The 17223-nt window shown below is 37.4% G+C and overlaps 1 protein-coding gene across 2 annotated transcripts in view; it reads left to right on the top strand.

Annotated features, from left to right (window-relative positions):
* The window catches only part of PDZRN4 (PDZ domain containing ring finger 4), a 134375-nt gene that overhangs the window by 99214 nt on the left and 17938 nt on the right, over window positions 1–17223 (top strand). For both annotated transcript variants that reach the window (XM_045873622.3, XM_064590346.1), the window contains one exon: window positions 14613–14711. In XM_045873622.3, coding sequence (XP_045729578.1) covers window positions 14613–14711 — 99 coding nt within the window. The remainder of the gene's footprint in view (window positions 1–14612; window positions 14712–17223) is intronic.

Genomic DNA, 17223 nt, shown 5'->3' with positions numbered 1-17223 from the left:
ATAAAAAGAAGTTCTGAGGATTGACAAATTTCTGTTGTGTCAACATAGACACGGGCGTCTCCCAGTCTGGAACTCAATGTATAATATCTGAAAAAGATAAATGTAGACCCTCCTTTCCTCGTTCATCAGATCAGGAGATATTCAGGTCTACTAATTGGTTTTAATGCATGTTATTAGAATTTTATTGCCAGTACAATAAAGACACAGTGCATTTCATGTATCATAATAGACTGGCATTAAAAAATAACTTAGGGGAGCTGGCTCCAAAAAGAAGGGATAGAAAAGTAAAAATCTAGAGTTGGTGCTATCAAATGAGTTCTTTGGACACTGGGGTCGTGACCGGCGGCAAAATGTAGAACTTAGCAAATAGGAGATAATGCATAAATTCAGGATCATCTGTCGCCTACAATTAATCAGTATGTATTTACCAAAAAAAATATTATTACACACGTGCTACTAATCTGGAGATGTGGAACTCCAAGCATCTTTTAATAAATGATCTTGTGGATCAAATGTCTTACTGATCATCAAATGCTGGAATAAAGTACCATATTTTTGTGTGGTCATAGTAGGGCAGGCAATATTTTGGATTTTCGTAATAAGAAAAAAATTTAATTCACTATTTGATCATATTTTTAATTGGTGTCTTAAACATTGGGTATAAAAATATGATATGAAAAGAGTCCTTGTTTTGATCCACTTCCAGGAAAAATTTATTCTATAATATGTTTTATCACATAAGATCTTTGTAGTTTCTGTGCAACTTTTACACATAATCTGCCCCACCTGTGAAGGGAACAGTGGATTTGCACTATTTTTCACAAAAAAAAAGTCATTGCATATCAACATATTGACACAACATGAAACATGATAAATGGAATATTAGCTGATAAATTTAGATTAATACTCCATGCAAGTTCAAAAGATAGCTTTTGTTACCATGTCCTACATGTTTTCCTTTCATTAACCTTTAGCCCAAGTTCACTGTAAATCTATCATCTCTACTAAACTCTACACCCTTTGGAAGAGTCTTTCAGTCCTACCAAACCTAAATATGGTCCTTCTTGGGTTTATCTTTTTTTTTTTTATGTTATGTTAATCACCATACATTACATCATTAGTTTTTTATGTCGTGTTCCATGATTCATTGTTTGTGTCAGATTACAGCTCTGTACTTCTTCATTCTGCCTTCTTCACCACTTTGTCCTTACCCATGTATCCTATCTCTCAAGGGGTAGGGAGTGTCTCACCCTCTGTGCCAAATACTGAACAGGGCTTACAATATTCCAAATAGTTGACAGCTAATGACATTGTTTCCCATTAAGATAAAGCAGTGATAACCATGATACCTTGTCATCTGAAGTTGATATTTATAACCTATTTCAGTCCTAGGTTACTAATTTCCCTAGAAAATGCTCCTGAGGATCATTTGTGAATGTTTAGATTTTGCTTTTTCTTTCTTTCCAGTGCTTACTCTGCCACTTCAGGTAGCTGTAAATGATCTGTACAGACCCTTATATTTAGGTAAAAGACATTTTGCCTTTCTCAAGGAAATGTCTGCCTCTTCAAAATGATTTTTTTTTTTACTTTGAAACAGCATCCTAAACAGTAGATTGTATCTCTTTAGCTGATCTCCTTTACTGAAAACATGGCCAGCTCAAAAGCATCACAAGAAGTACAGCCATTGAATGAGGGACTACCAAGGCACAAAGGGTCACCCTGTCTTTTTCCACTATTTACTTTGCAGAAAGCACATGGCTAATATCAAAGAAATGCTGTTAACACCCTCTTTTGGAAAACTGATTTTTCAGTAATTCAAAGAAAAGATAGCTTACAAACTCCATGAGTGGAGATACAATAAGGACAGCAGGACCAGGTGAATAGCTGTATTATCTAAATGAGAACACGTATTTGAGCCTCTCAGGGAATGCACAGTACTTTTCTATAAAAGTTAGTGTGCTGTTCGCCCTTTTTAAATTTACTGTATATGAAGGGATGAAAGAATACTAAAAAAAAACTTCAACTCATGCCCTTCTCTCCTAGAGTCCTTTATTCATCACCCTGATTCAGTGTGTGGTGCAGCTCATGTCAGCTGCTCAACCTGGTTCCCACCTACACACATCCCACCTGTATACAGAGCTTCAATCAGCCTCTATCGTCCCCCGCCATGATTTTGGCCTCTCAACACACTCTCCTCCCTACACACTCCACCCCCCACTCCATGTCCTGGGAGAGAATGACTTAAAGAATACTAGAAGAACCAGGGAGATAACCATGGAAAAAAGCAATTGTATGACAGTCAGGAGGCCTGGTTTCCACTCAGCTCTGCCACTGAATTACCCTGTGAACGTGAGAAAGTCATTTACATTGATGGATCAGAGGGCAAGTTAAACTGTGGCTAAAATCCCTTCCAAATAATTCTATGAAATAAATTGATTATATTATTTCCTTAAAATTTAATCAGTATTAAAAATAAAGCAGAAGGAATTTGTGCTACTGCCTCAGTTGAATATCAGAAAAACAAGTCTTTACTTTCCCTCAGTTGTCCTAATTTCATAACTGTTCGTGGTTTATGTATGAAAGAAAGCCTCACATTTTTCATTCTGACCTCCCTGTCTCAGTTTCCTTACTTATAAAGTGGAGGAGGCAATAATATCTCCTGCTTAAATTTGTTAACAGTCAGCAGGGGGTAATCAATGTACAGCGACTGGCGGTTTACCCAACACAGTAAATGTGAGCCATTGTTGTTGTAATTCCCAGGGTTAAAAATTAAGGGAGTGTGGTTCCAGAAAATATATGAAATTTAAGAAAAAAGTAGTTATCACACATCTGATGAGTGCCAAGATACATAGTGATGCCAGATCAGTCACTCGTCTGCAGAAACACTTCCAAAGGCTTCCCACATCACTTGGAGTAAAGCCAAAGTCTTTATAAGGCCTGCCAGGCCCTGTGTAGTATGGAGCCCCTTCACCTCTGTGATCACATCTCCTACCCAACCCCCTCTCCCTCAGCTCTAGTGAGATTGCCATCTGACTCTTCCTCCAACTTGCCAGGCACACTCCTGGCATTTCCACTGGATGCACCTTCTGCCTGGGTTGGTTACCCCACATGACCACATGGCTAAATCCCTCATCTCTTTTCTGATTCTGTTCCAGTACCTTCTCCTTGATGAAGCTCACCCTGACATCCTATTTAAAATTGTAACCTTTCCACTTACCACACTATCGTGAGTTCTTTTATGCTTTGCCTCAGTCTAGACAATGAGCTCTTAACTGACCACTGTACTAGAAAAGTCTATTGATTAAAAAAAAAAAAAAGATTTCAAGTAAAGAAAACAAAACAAAAACCTGTGTTCAATTTCTGATTTAGAAAAATAGTTGCTAAGTGACCTTAGGTAAATTACTTAATGCTGGCCCTGAATTTCCTTATCTATAAAGTGAAATTATAATATCTACTAAAATTAACTGGAACTGTGATCCAAGAGACAGAAGACACAAAACAAATGCTTAAAGAAAGAGAGGAGATGAAGTGGCATACCAAACTGAAAATGCCAAGAGTTTGCTCTTTCAGGCATAACTTGGTCTGAAGGCTCAAATGATGCCACTAAATTTCAGTCTTTCTCCATCTTTTGGCTTTTATCTTTTCTTTGTTAAACCCATCCTCAGGCTCTGTATATTGTGGTAAGATAAAGCTTTGAGATGCTCTTGATCTACATTCTTGCCGTTTTAATTACAACAGGAAAGACAAGTGTTCTTTTCCCAATAGTTTCAACAAGTCTTGAGACTAATTTTGATGGGCTTGAACTGGATCAAATACTGATCCCTAAAACAATCCCTACAGCTAAAGAAATAAAATACACTAATTTGCTACCATCTAGGTCACATGCCTACCCCTGGAGCTGGAATTGGACCTGAAAACCTATAGAATGGGAAAGAGAAAGATATAATTCTGCACAAGAAATTTAGGGTCATGCTTCCAAAAACAGAAAGTGAATGCTGAGTGGGCCAGAAATTCCTATACAATGTATAACCCTGTCATATTTTTGTAAAATTAAATGAAATATTATTTGTAAAACACTGATGAATAGCATTGATACGTAAACACAATGGTCAATACATAAAAGTTTCTAATGCTGAACACAGTTCTTGGCATATAGCAGGTGCTAAGAAAATGTCAAGAGAGTAAAATAAATAAGTAAAAACTGAATCTGCTAGAGGAATTCTTAGAATGAGTAATTTATAGATAATTTTGCTTAATTTTCAGTTAACTCTAGTTAGTTACAATCTCTTGTTGGCAGAGACTGTAAGAAATTAAGTCACATCTATTGTTTTCACAGCTTTGTGAATGTATCCTACTGAATCTAATGCAATCATACAAATATAGGAAATGTAGAAATACAAATACAATACAGATAGAAAAATAGAAAAAGGAATTTTAGCCTATATCCCAACCCACTATAGCAGTTAATTCATACAAATATAGAAAAGGCAATTTTAGCCTACACCCTAACCCACTATCGCAGTTAACTCACCCAACAAATAAATATGGGGCTTCACTTAAGTTTTCAGACTATGCTGGCTCTGGGAATGTAAACAAGAGGGCATGGCACCATCCTTAAGAGCTGTATTTCTTTGTTTAACACCTAAGGATTGTAGTATATAACAATAAACATAGCAAAGACCTGTTTATAGCATAGGAAAAAAAAACAGACGATTTTAAAAAGTAAGCAACTTAGTAAAATACAGATTTCCTAATAAAAAAAAAAAAGAAAGAATAAGTGATAATAATTTTCAAGAAGTTGTTAAGCATCAGTAAAATTCTGATAGAGAATTTTAGGGGCCCTACATAAGAAAGAGGGATGGGGAGGGATACCACCTAGAAAGTATCATTTAAGCTGAGAACTCAAAAGGAGAAAGAACTTTACATGGAACTTGAGGAAGGAGCTGTTGAGAATTCAGGCTTGGCCTTTAGTGAGAACTTGAATCCCAGCTCTGCCTCTCACTTGCTGTTTGAATTTGGGCAAGTTACTTCACCTCTCTATGCCTCGTTTTCTTCATCAGTAAAATGAAAATAATAGTAACTGTGTTAAAGACTGTTAAGACACTACTTTCATCCAAGCTCTCATTTCCTCTTGCAAAACTGGTAACCTTCCCCACTAGCCTTCCTGACTCTTCACCCCTGCAGCTCACCCATTATGCTACCGCTACAGTCATTTTTCCCCACTGCAAATCAGACTGTGTTACTTCTTTTACAGTGACTCCTCTTTACTTTTTGCAAAATCCAAATTACTTAGTATGGTGTGCGCATCCTTCCATGATATGGCCCTTGTCTACCTCTCCAGTTTTTTTTTTCCACCGTGACCCCTCACCCACCCTAGTCTTAAACCCTTAGGTTCATACACATTAACTACTTAAAACTCCTGTAACATGCATGCTGTTTCCTATCTCTGTAACCCTTGTGTAGTCAGTGTTCTCTGCTTGGAAATTTGGTCTTGGTGAACACAAGGGTCAATTCTGTTACCTCTTCCAATGCACTTGTATTAGCTTTTTCCAGCAGACCCCAACCTAGAGCAGATAACCATACCATATGTATTGGATTTCCAATTGCCTCACCCCATATAAATGATAGTAATGCTTTGTGGGTGTGGCATGGCAATGGGAATGATCTAATAAGGAAAGAGAAACTGATAATACAAGAGAAAGGGAATAATTTAAAGAGAAAAGGTCTTGAAAAATAAAACATTTTAAAAAGAGGAGTGGTTTACAGAGCATGAGTGGAGACATTGGCCTTTGAGAGAGTTGGGCCTCTCCCTTTCATTGTAATAGAGGGACAGCCCACAGGATTGATACAGGTGAATTTAGGTTGATACACTGAGCAGAAGGAAGAAGGAGCAGTTTCTATTTCATGGCTTCTTTTTTCTTCATGAAGCATAAGATAGGATACTACCTAAAAGTGAAGGGAGAGAAGACACTATAGCAGAAATGCAGAGAAAAGAGGTATAAAATACAAGTCTGGGAGAGTGGAAGGTTGAGGTGATAATAATCTTCATCCAATGGGCTCCGAGGCAAGGTCATCAAATGAACGTGGGTAGGTCCTATTGGAAATTTGAGATAAAGAGGAGCAACTTGACAAGGAAAGTATAATGTGATTGTCGGACAGCATTGATGGTCTATTTGACATCTGTGGTAATGAATTTGCAGTTAAAGAGTCAGTTTGGTCAGCATGGTTGTGCATTTTCCTCCAGGGCCATGCAGCTGCTCAGGTGGGAACATAGGGAAGTGATATTTGGTTTTACCCATGATTGCCTTCTTGCCGGATGATACAGTGGAAGCAAAGAACCACAAGGGAGTTGTAGATTTTTATTAAAGATTATCATGGGTAACTGTGATTCCAAGCTGTTCAAGAAGAGAGGAGAGGGCATGAGGGAATTATTGAATGTGAAAAGTGAAAGAGCAAACATGCTAGAGTAGGAATAGTAATCTGTGCTGATCAGACAGTAGAGCAACAAAAATGGTATTTTAAAAGAAAAGCAACTATGGCAATAAGAGTTCATGAATACTCTTTTCTACACATTGTTTATGACATGTTAAACAATTTTGAGGGAGACCCCCCCCCCACCAAGAACTAACATATAAATCAGAAAATCTAGCCACAAAATGATGGTAGGTATTTAGCAATGCCATTAGTAAGCTAATAAATGATCATGTTCATGTCTGTTCAAAACTCAAGAGTCACCTGTGAATAATCCTGGATTTCAGGGTTTCTACAAAGGTAAACCACATGATCCTAATACCTAAAAGCAACTGCAGTTTTCTCAAAAGATACAACAAAAAAATTACTGATATAAACGGAAGTTTTCCCCTAGTTTCACATGCCATTGGTCTTTGTTTTAGACAGAATGGGACTGGGTGGGAGCCCATCAAAGAACAGCTTTCCATGCAGTTGGCATGATTCTCTAGTTGATGCGATAGAAGTAACTACATAGTTGAAGTATCACTTCTCATCTACCTTGAATTTAAGTCTCCCATTTCTATTCCTGGTCCAGAATTGATGACAGAGACTACCAATTACCGGCTTCATGAATCCACCCTCCCCCGATTAACAATACACACAAAATTAATATTTCTTTGTTAAGGTATAAAATCCATTCAAAATGAGTAATTTATGACTTCCTAAGATGACTCAAAGCCCACAGTGAGAAGCAGACAACCTGGGCCTAGAAAAATGTGACTTCTTTATTTCCCAAAGAATCCCAGAGAGTTCCTAAGAAGAGAAAATTGGGATATTAAAAGCTGCCTGCCTGGAAGGCTGGTTCAACATCTGCAAATCAATATGATACAATACATTCATAAAAGAAAGAACAAGAACCATATGATCCTCTCAATAGATGCAGAAAAAGCATTTGACAAAGTACAGCATCCTTTCTTGATTAAAACTCTTCAGAGTATAGGATAGAGGGTACATACCTCAATATCATAAAAGACACCTATGAAAAACCCACAGCGAATATCATTCTCAATGGGGAAAAACTGAGAGCTTTCTCCCTAAGGTCAGGAACACGGCAGGGATGTCCACTATCACCATTGCTATTCAACATAGTATTAGAAGTCCTAGCCACAGCAATCAGACAACAAAAAGATAAAACACATCCAAATCGGCAAAGAAGTCAAACTCTCACTGTTTGCAGATGATATGATACTTTATGTGGAAAACCCAAAAGACTCCACCCCAAAACTGCTAGAACTCATTGAGGAATTCAGTAAAGTGGCAGGATATAAAATCAATGCACAGAAATCAGTTGCATTTATATATACCAACAACAAGACAGAAGAAAGAGAAATTAGGGCGCCTGGGTGGCTCAGCTGGTTAAGCGACTGCCTTCGGCTCAGGTCATGATCCTGGAGTCCTGGGATCGAGTCCCGCATCAGGCTCCCTGCTCGGCAGGGAGTCTGCTTCTCCCTCTGACCTTCCCCCCTCTCATGCTCTCTCTCTATCTCATTGTCTCTCAAATGAATAAATAAAATATTTTAAAAAAAAGAAGAAAGAGAAATTAAGGAGTCGATCCCATTTATAATTACACCCTACACCATAAGATACCTAGGAATAAATCTAACCAAAGAGGCAAAGAATCTGTACTCAGAAAACTATAAAATACTCATGAAAGAAATGGAGGAAGACACAAAGAAATGGAAAAACTTCTTCCATGCCCATGCACTGGAAGAACAAATATTGTGAAGATGTCAATGCTACCTAGAGCATTCTACACATTCAATGCAATCGCTATCAAAATACCATCCACTTTTTTTCAAAGAAATGGAACAAATAATCCTAAAATTTGTATGGAACCAGAAAAGACCCCTAATAGCCAGAGGAATGTTGAAAAAGAAAAGCAAAGCTGGTGGCATTGCAATTCCGGACTTCAAGCTCTATTACAAAGCTGTCATCATCAAGACAGTATGGTCCTGGCATAAAAACAGACACATAGATCAATGGAACAGAATAGAGAGCCCAGAAATGGACCCTCAACTCTATGGTCAACTCATCTTCGACAAAGCAGGAAAGAATGTCCAATGGAAAGAAGACAGTCTCTTCAACAAATGGTGTTGGGAAAATTGGACAGCCACATGCAGAAGAATGAAACTGGACCATTTCCTTACACCACACACAAAAATAGACTCCAAATGGTTGAAAGACCTAAATGTGAGACAGGAGTCCATCAAAATCCTGAAGGAGAACACAGGCAGCAACCTCTTCGACCTCAGCCACAGCAACTTCTTCCTAGAAACATCGCCAAAGGCAAGGGAGGCAAGGGCAAAAATGAAATATTGGGACTTCATCAAGATAAAAAGCTTTTGCAGAGCAAAAGCAACAGTCAACAAAACCAAAAGACAACCGACAGAATGGGAGAAGATATTTACAAATGACATATCTAATAAAGGGCTAGTATCCAAAATCTATAAAGAACTCATCAAACTCAACACCCAAAGAACAAATGATCCAATCAAGAAATGGGCAGAAGACATGAACAGACATTTCTGCAAAGAAGACATCCAAATGGTCAAAAGACACATGAAAAAGTGTTCAACATCACTCGGCATCAGGGAAATCCAAATCAAAACTTCAATGAGATACCACCTCACACCAGTCAGAATGGCTAAAATTAGTAAGTCAAGAAATGACAGATGTTGGCAGGGATGCAGAGAAAGGGGAACCCTCCTACACTGTTGGTGGGAATGCAAGCTGGTGCAGCCACTCTGGAAAACAGTATGGAGGTTCCTCAAAAAGTTGAAAATAGAGCTACCATACGACCCAGCAATTGTACTACTGGGTATTTACCCCAAAGATACAAATGTAGTGATCCGAAGGGATACATGCACCCCAATGTTTATAGCAGCAGTGTCCACAATAGCCAAACTATGGAAAGAGCCAAGATGTCCATCAACAGATGAATGGATAAAGATGATGTGGTATATATACACAATGGAATATTATGCAGCCATCAAAAGGAATGGAATCTTGCCATTTGCAACAACGTGGATGGAACTAGAGGGTATTATGCTGAGCAAAATAAGTCAGTCAGAGAAAGATATGTATCATATGATCTCACTGATATGAGGATTTCTTAATCTCAGGAAACAAACTGAGGGTTGCTGGAGTGGTTGGGGGGTGGGAGGGAGGGGATGCCTGGGTGATAGACATTGGGGAGGGTATGTGCTATGGTGAGCACTGTGAATTGTGTAAGACTGTTGAATCACAGACCTGTACCTCTGAAACAAATAATACATTCTATGTTAAAAAAAAAAAAAAGACGATAGCAGGAGGGGTAAAATGAAGGGAGGGAAATCAGAGGGGGAGATGAACCATGAGAGACTATGGACTCTGAGAAACAAACTAGGGTTGGGGGGGGTAGGGGGGGATGGGTTAGCCTGGTGATGGGTATTTAAGAGGGCACATATTGAATGGAGCACTGGGTGTTATACACAAACAATGAATCATGGAACACTACATCAAAAACTAATGATGTAATGTATGGTGATTAACATAACACAATAAAATTTAAAATAAATAAAAATAAATAAATAAAAGCTGCCTGCATTTCACAACAATATCATTGAGAAAGAAAACGTAGCTAAGTAAGGACCTGAGGTTAAGGATGTTAGTGGAAAGATATGACCATCTGCTCTCGCTTTTACCCTGCTGTCTCTACAGAAACATGATTTAGTTAAAAGGTGCAGAAGCTTCTTATGGGTGTTTGGAAATGGAGTGTGTGAGCCTGATGTTGTCCTAGTGATGTGGGTATTCCAGGATTTTGTTATTTATTTCTTAGTAAGTATTATACCTGGTTTTCACTATTGAGGAGATGATGATATTGAAGCAATATTTTCATAGTAAATTCTCTAGCTTCCCTTAGCTGTGGGAGTTTAAGTTTTTATACTTCCCACTAATTCTTTTTTTTTTAAATAAATGTTTTGTTAGAACAAGTCAGCATGGCATTCCACTAGTTACTAATCAACATTACAAAATGTAAGACAATGATACATGATTAATACTAATCTTGTATAGTAGTACATTTGTTGTCTGATAAATATAAACCAGGAACACAAATAAAAGAAAAGGATGATATCAACACAAGAGACCCCCTGCCCCAATCTCCCAAGATTGTCAGTTGACAGTTGACATCAGTGACCATCCTGTCTGGCCCTGGGTTGTTTCAGTTGTACTGACTGCCTCTGAATTTTCTTTTCATGGCACGGGCCTCCGAGCTCTCTAGAGTTTGCAAACAATTTGCCTTTTAAAAAGCCACTGTAGACACTTTCAAGCCTCAGTTCTTCCTCCAGCAACAGAGTCCTATCTAGAAAGCAAAAGTTTTTTCTTTTCTTTTTAAGTTCCCTGTTCCTCCTTAGACCCAATCATAAAATATATAAAAATTTCACAGTACTGTAGGGCAACTGATTTATGTATAGATCCCATTCTTTCTCTGACTGGAAGGATGTTTCACAGCAAGCTTTACTAACTAACCTTTTCCTCCACCCTCAATCTCCATGCAGTCAGTTTCTCACAGGATGAGGCACTATGATTTTATTTTTAAAGGGACTTTATACATGTTTCCAGAACATAGCATCTTAAAGCACATTTAAGCCGAAGGAATGTAGTTTTACCAGGTATATGAAGCGATTCTTCCACTCCAGTCACACATGTCTTAAGGATGGCTAGCAGTGCCATCGTGCATGCCTGGCTTTGATTCGTATACACCTGAGAATTGTCTGTGGGGAAAATGTACAGAGGTAGCATTTCACTTTTATGTTTTTCATCAAACAGCTTCCTAGGGACAGAGGGAAAGGTATGAAAGTTGTTAGGGAAAACATTCTCTATTACCAGGAGGTTGTTTCTTCAGAAGTCAGAGGCTTGTGTGCTTTGTGAAAGGAATACGAAATTAAACCTGTACTAGAGACTTTCTTTCAGATAATCAGGCTTTACAAAGCCACCTTTGCCTCATACAAACAAGATGCTCTACAGGTATATGCTTAGAAGTTATTTTATCATAGAATTAAAGGAACTTTGATTCTAAAATGTATGCTTCTGTGTACTAGTGTGAAATATGCAGTGTCTGAAACATTCTCAACCAAAGAAAGAATGGCAAGTCCACACTTGGGACTGGTGTTGGATGGTTTGTGGGATCCAGGAAATCTCACTTGAGTCTCCCTCCCTCAGCGACTGGAATCCTACCACCTGAAGTTTAGTCCTTTGAATTAAGGCTTTGTATTTTCAGTCTTCATTAATACGAACCAAACCCTAAGTGGGCAATATTTAAAATAATTATTAATCCAAGAAACATACTCTTAACTATAGAGAATGAACAGATGGTTACCCAAAGGGAGGTTGGGGGGAGGGATGGGTGTAATAGGCAATGGGGATTAAGAGGACACTTACCAGCATGAGCAGTGAGTACTGTATAGAAGTATTGAATCACTGTATTATACCCCCGAAACTAATAGAATACTGTATGTTAACTATACTGGAAGTAGAATTATAAACGTAATTAAAAATAATTATTAGTGATGATCTCTTTAAGAAATATTTATCACTTTTCTTTATATACTAAGAGCTACTTGTGAGAAAGTAGAAGGTAACATTAATTGCCCACTTTGCTAGGGGATAGGTAGATAAGATGGCAAACCTGAAATTCCACTGGCTGCCTACACAGGCAGACCTCTAGCAACTCCAGACAGTTAGAAGGAAATAGGAGGGTGTTGAGTGTCTTAAACGTGGGGTATTAAAAAACAAAGATGTTATAGGTAACTTCGAGACCTATTCTGCAGCTTTGCTTAGGTCCGATAGGATGACAATATTGAAAAATTATGTTGACCTCAGGATCTTAGTCTTCTTTCCGTTGTGATTCTCAAGTTGATGCTTTGATTTGTGGTATTGAAGTCTTATGCCCTCTGTGTCTTCATAGGTTGGTTCCATTTTATTGCAGAATATTTTCAGTGTGCATCTCCTAAACAAGCACCAAAACCATGCTGCAGCCTTGAGAATGTCGAGAAAACACTTACAAAACAAGGCTCCCTCTGGAAATGTCTTCCCACAGCACAGGGACTTTCTCCCCTGCTATCAGAAGGACACTGAAAGTCAGTGCACAGCTTTGACTACAGCTCCTCATTTGCTTTAATTTAAAGGTCCCAATCTCAGTTCCTTATGGAGTGTTTAGGTTTCCTTGTAGGCCTCTTAGGAATCATAAGCTTCTCTACTCCTTAACCGTATACTGCATTGCTGTAATTGAAGCTCTTTTGTTGCTGTAATTTCTTCCTAATGTTACAGCTTCAGTCAAGTATTTTTTTTTTCCCTCTGGAGGCATTAATGATTGCCAGTTTTGAAAATACCCTTGCTGGGTATGTACTTTTTACTTCCGGTGCCAAATCACACCACTGTTTCCTATTCTTCCTCAAGGTGAGAGGACTTTCCACCTTTTTTTCTTTACCGTTTAGCATACACCATGCCCTTTTTATCCACTGGAGTGGAATTTAGAGTATCTTTGCCAACCAGTTACAAAGTCGTTCTTCATAGTTTCATGGAGTTCACCAATTTACAGTACGTATCTCAGGACAGAGGGTCTAAATTTTGTTTAATTTGCTATCAGCCTTGAAATTATTGGTCGCTAGAGCTTATGATAGTCAACCCTTACTAAGGATTTACCTATGGTTTATAGCATGTCGTTAAAATAAATGGTTATTTTCCAATGACAAGGCCTGCCCTGAGATACAAAATTGAAAGGGAGGATCCTTCTTCAAATTCAACAGAGTGTACTGGAGAATATCCTCTTGTTTGAAGTTAAGCGAGTTTTTCTTTATTTAATCCTGGTAACTATTTCTAATAATACACCATTGAATATATGCTTATTATAATCAAACTTCAAAATCTTCTTTTCATTCACATACACACATGCATACACACACATACACACACACACAAAACCTATCTCCCATTAAAGAAGGAAGACTGCTTAATTACTGTTTTTACAGAAAGTTACGAACATCAGGAAAGATCTGAAATAGAAGCAGCCACCCGTTAGCCTGGATTTACTGAGTGCCCACACTATGCCTATCCCTGTTCTAGGACCTGGAGAAAGCTTTAAGCAAGGCAGACAAATTTGTAGCTCCCACAGAGTCCGAGTTCCAGAAACTTAATCCAGACTTCTCTTCCCATTTAAATTTACTTTGTTTTATCTTATCTGATATTTACCAAAGGACCTTATATTCTTCATCCAATAGGAACAAGTTCTCCATGATGAGAACACCAATTTGTCTTTTAGTGCTTGGAATTATGCAATTTATCCTAAAGTCATCTGTTTCTGAGAGTAGTACAAGTCTATTTCATTATATAAAAATGAAATACACTGAAATTTATTATTATTTTACTGAACATAAATCAGGAAATAGATTCAATATACATTACCTAAGGACTGACATTTCAAGCCCCTTAGCCATGTGTTTCAGTAAATGTGTTTCCATGTTCATTTACTGCCTCATTTTGAATCATTGCCTGTTGATGTCTCTCCCTTCAGCCTGGATGAACCATTTCATTCCAAGGGTGAGAGATTCTACAAAATAATAGAAAGCCTTGGCCTGAGCTATACAAAACACTTGCTGATTATCATATTGTATAGAACTCAAAAGAAGGATTAATACAGGGCCCAGTGTAGTCTTTTTTAATTTGAACTTTGTTTTGTTTTATTAAAATACAAATAAAATCACAGTAACTCCCAGTATTTTTATGAACATTTTTCTACTTACTTTGACAGTCTCAAATATCTTACTGATTGATGCATATTTTATACTTTATTGTATAATTTTTAGGCTTTAAGTTTATGATTTGATACAAAAGAATTGCACTTTTCCACCTATACAATGAAAATTTGAAACACTGGCTTGAGTATACAGAAATACACATTGAAGGTACATTCAGATGATTTTGGTAATGTAAGTTAATTTCAAATGTTGGGCAGTAATTATGAAAACCTCCCAGGGCGACCCAGAGAATATCAGTGAGTTCTCCATTCTGCTGTGGGATTTCTTTCTGAGATAAATGTCGTTCTGTGTGTGTTTTTCTCTCAGGAGGTCGAGCTGTGTCGTGTTAGTAGTCAAGAGAAGCTGGGCCTGACAGTCTGTTACAGAACGGATGATGAAGAAGACACAGGCATTTATGTCAGCGAGGTAAGAAATGCTGAGGAGGAGAGGTAGGGGGAGGGAGACTGCGAAGAATGGAGTCAAATGACTCACGTCAAGAAAATCCTTGGGAGGCCTGAATGTGAAGAATTGGCCATGTTCCAGTCCTTGTCACTTTCAGTTAAGAAAGTAAATTATGTTGCCCAAGTAATGTAATTATTATCAGCTTGTTTAATGGGGATGCTTTCACCAGAGAATCCCAGTAAGGAAAACTGCAAAAATGGGAACGTTGCCTAAATTTGAATAAATTCCCCTAAGTATGCAGAAAGTCAAACAAAGTTTCTGATGGGCAAACATTCATCCTTCCATTCCTTTTATTAGTGCTGTTAACAAGAGCATCGACTAATTGTTTTACATCTAATATCACAAATATTACACATTTTACTCTGCTGGCAGGATTGATACATTTGAATATCCAAGGAATGTATCTATGAGTTTGTTTCATTCAACCCCTATAATCACTCTCAGAAAGTTAGGTACCTAAATGTGAAACACTCTTCTTAGTGTTAATTACTTTGAAAAAAATGTGAAGCAAAATTTATTATTATAGGTGATCTTTTAAGACTGGCCAAAGAATCATTTTGTGAGAAGTAGTAAGGTATAATTTATTTTAATTATATGTACATATGACTGAAAATTATATATATGTGTATATATATCCGCAAACACATACGTACATAGATGTGTGTGTATTGCCTAACTCCTCCTATATATGTATCTACACACACACACATAAATGTGTGTGTGAAACCATGTATATGTATATGTATATGTGTGAAAAGAAGTTAGACAAACTAGATACTAATTAATGTCTCATGCTGGTCTTCTTGGCCGTGATCTTAACAACATTACCTGACTCACTGAGCTTCAGCTTCCTTGACTAGAAACTTGGTACAACAATGTTTATCTCATTGCTTTTATAGAGGTGTTTAGAATATGGAAAAAATAATGTAATTAATGCACTTAGAAAATTACCCAGCGCTATATGGTGATTAACATAACATAAAAAAAATCTACATTAAAAAAAAAAGAAAAGAAAATTACCCAGCTCTGTAAATGTAAACGTTATTCTTTATCACTTTACCGAAGAATTTACTGATTGGATCTTGCAATGGAAAAATCTCCAGAGAATGTTTGACTTATACACCTCTTTTGAATGGACAGCTATGGTAATCCCTCCAATTATGGTGAGGAAATAGTCGCAGAATTGTCTTTTGTAATAGGCACAGAGGTACAAATGTCAAAGTTTGGCATTAGTTTGATTACGGTTCTGTAGGCAAACTTTTAGATTGTGAACGGCTTCTCAGTAGGATACAGTTGATTAATCATACCTCCCTTCCTTCTAGTAAGTCTCTATTTACCATTTAAATATGCCAGCTTTGGAGCTTAACTTTCCAGGGACAATAAAGAAGCCACAGGAACTGAACATATGTACTTGGAAGGAATATTTTCCTTATACTTCTTACATGTAATTAAAGTGTCTTTTGTTCTTTTTTTTTAAAGATTTTATTTATTTATTTGAGAGAGAGAGAATGAGAGACAGAGAGCACGAGAGGGAAGAGGGTCAGACGGAAAGCAGACCCCCCGCCGAGCAGGGAGCCCGATGCGGGACTCGATCCCGGGACTCCAGGATCATGACCTGAGCCGAAGGCAGTCGCTTAACCAACTGAGCCACCCAGGCGCCCCAAAGTGTCTTTTGTTCTTGATTGATCACTTAAAATTCACTTATTAGGTGGCACCACCTAATAAGAAAGTAATACCTAACATCTGGATAGGATGGATCAACCTCATGCTACACTAGAAATACTTTGCTTAAATTAAAGCTTTGATGGAGTAAGCTCAAATAAATGGCTTTGAGCCATCATTCAAAATATGATAGACAGATTTACCCCCAGTGAACTGTAACTCATCACTCAAGTTTGGCCCATTAAAATGTTGGTAAACTCCTAATAAAGGCTTAAATATCTATTTATTCTAAAATATTTTGTAGTTAATACACTTCACCCTATAATGTAGAGCCTAGTAATAATCTACATGGATAGGATTTTTTTTTCATTTTTCAAGCAACATCGATTATAAATCTCTTTCTAAATTAATGTGCTCATGAGACAGAAATTTCTTTAATAAGTATGGACTTACAGTATAGCTCTCAGCTTTTCTAAAACAGCTAAACCAGGATTTAAAGATCACCCTAGTAGAAAGCAAATTTCCTGGGTTCAGAGAATCCTAGAATTAACATCTGCTGAAAATCATGTCAGCTGAGGACCATGTCTGACAGTTTGGATACAGAAATGAGTGAATGGAAGTTAAAAAAAAAAAAAAAAAAGGAAGAAGAAGAAAAAAGAAAGAGAGAGAGAGAGAAAGAAAGAAAAGAAAAAGAAAGAAAGGGAAGGAGAGAGAAAAATAGTTAAGTTCTGCTCTAGTTCTCTTTAATTTTATTATTATTAATTCTAAAATAGTCCACTTATATTTTTTGAATCAGTGATTTTTGACAGAAAAC

Source organism: Mirounga angustirostris, unplaced genomic scaffold (genome assembly GCF_029215605.1).
Source record: "Mirounga angustirostris isolate CCGP_5_RB_7025 unplaced genomic scaffold, mMirAng1.0.hap1 SCAF_5, whole genome shotgun sequence".
NCBI classification, from domain to species: domain Eukaryota; kingdom Metazoa; phylum Chordata; class Mammalia; order Carnivora; family Phocidae; genus Mirounga; species Mirounga angustirostris.
The sequence above is the reverse complement of the archived record's forward strand: the minus strand, read 5'-3'. Positions and strand labels throughout refer to the sequence as shown.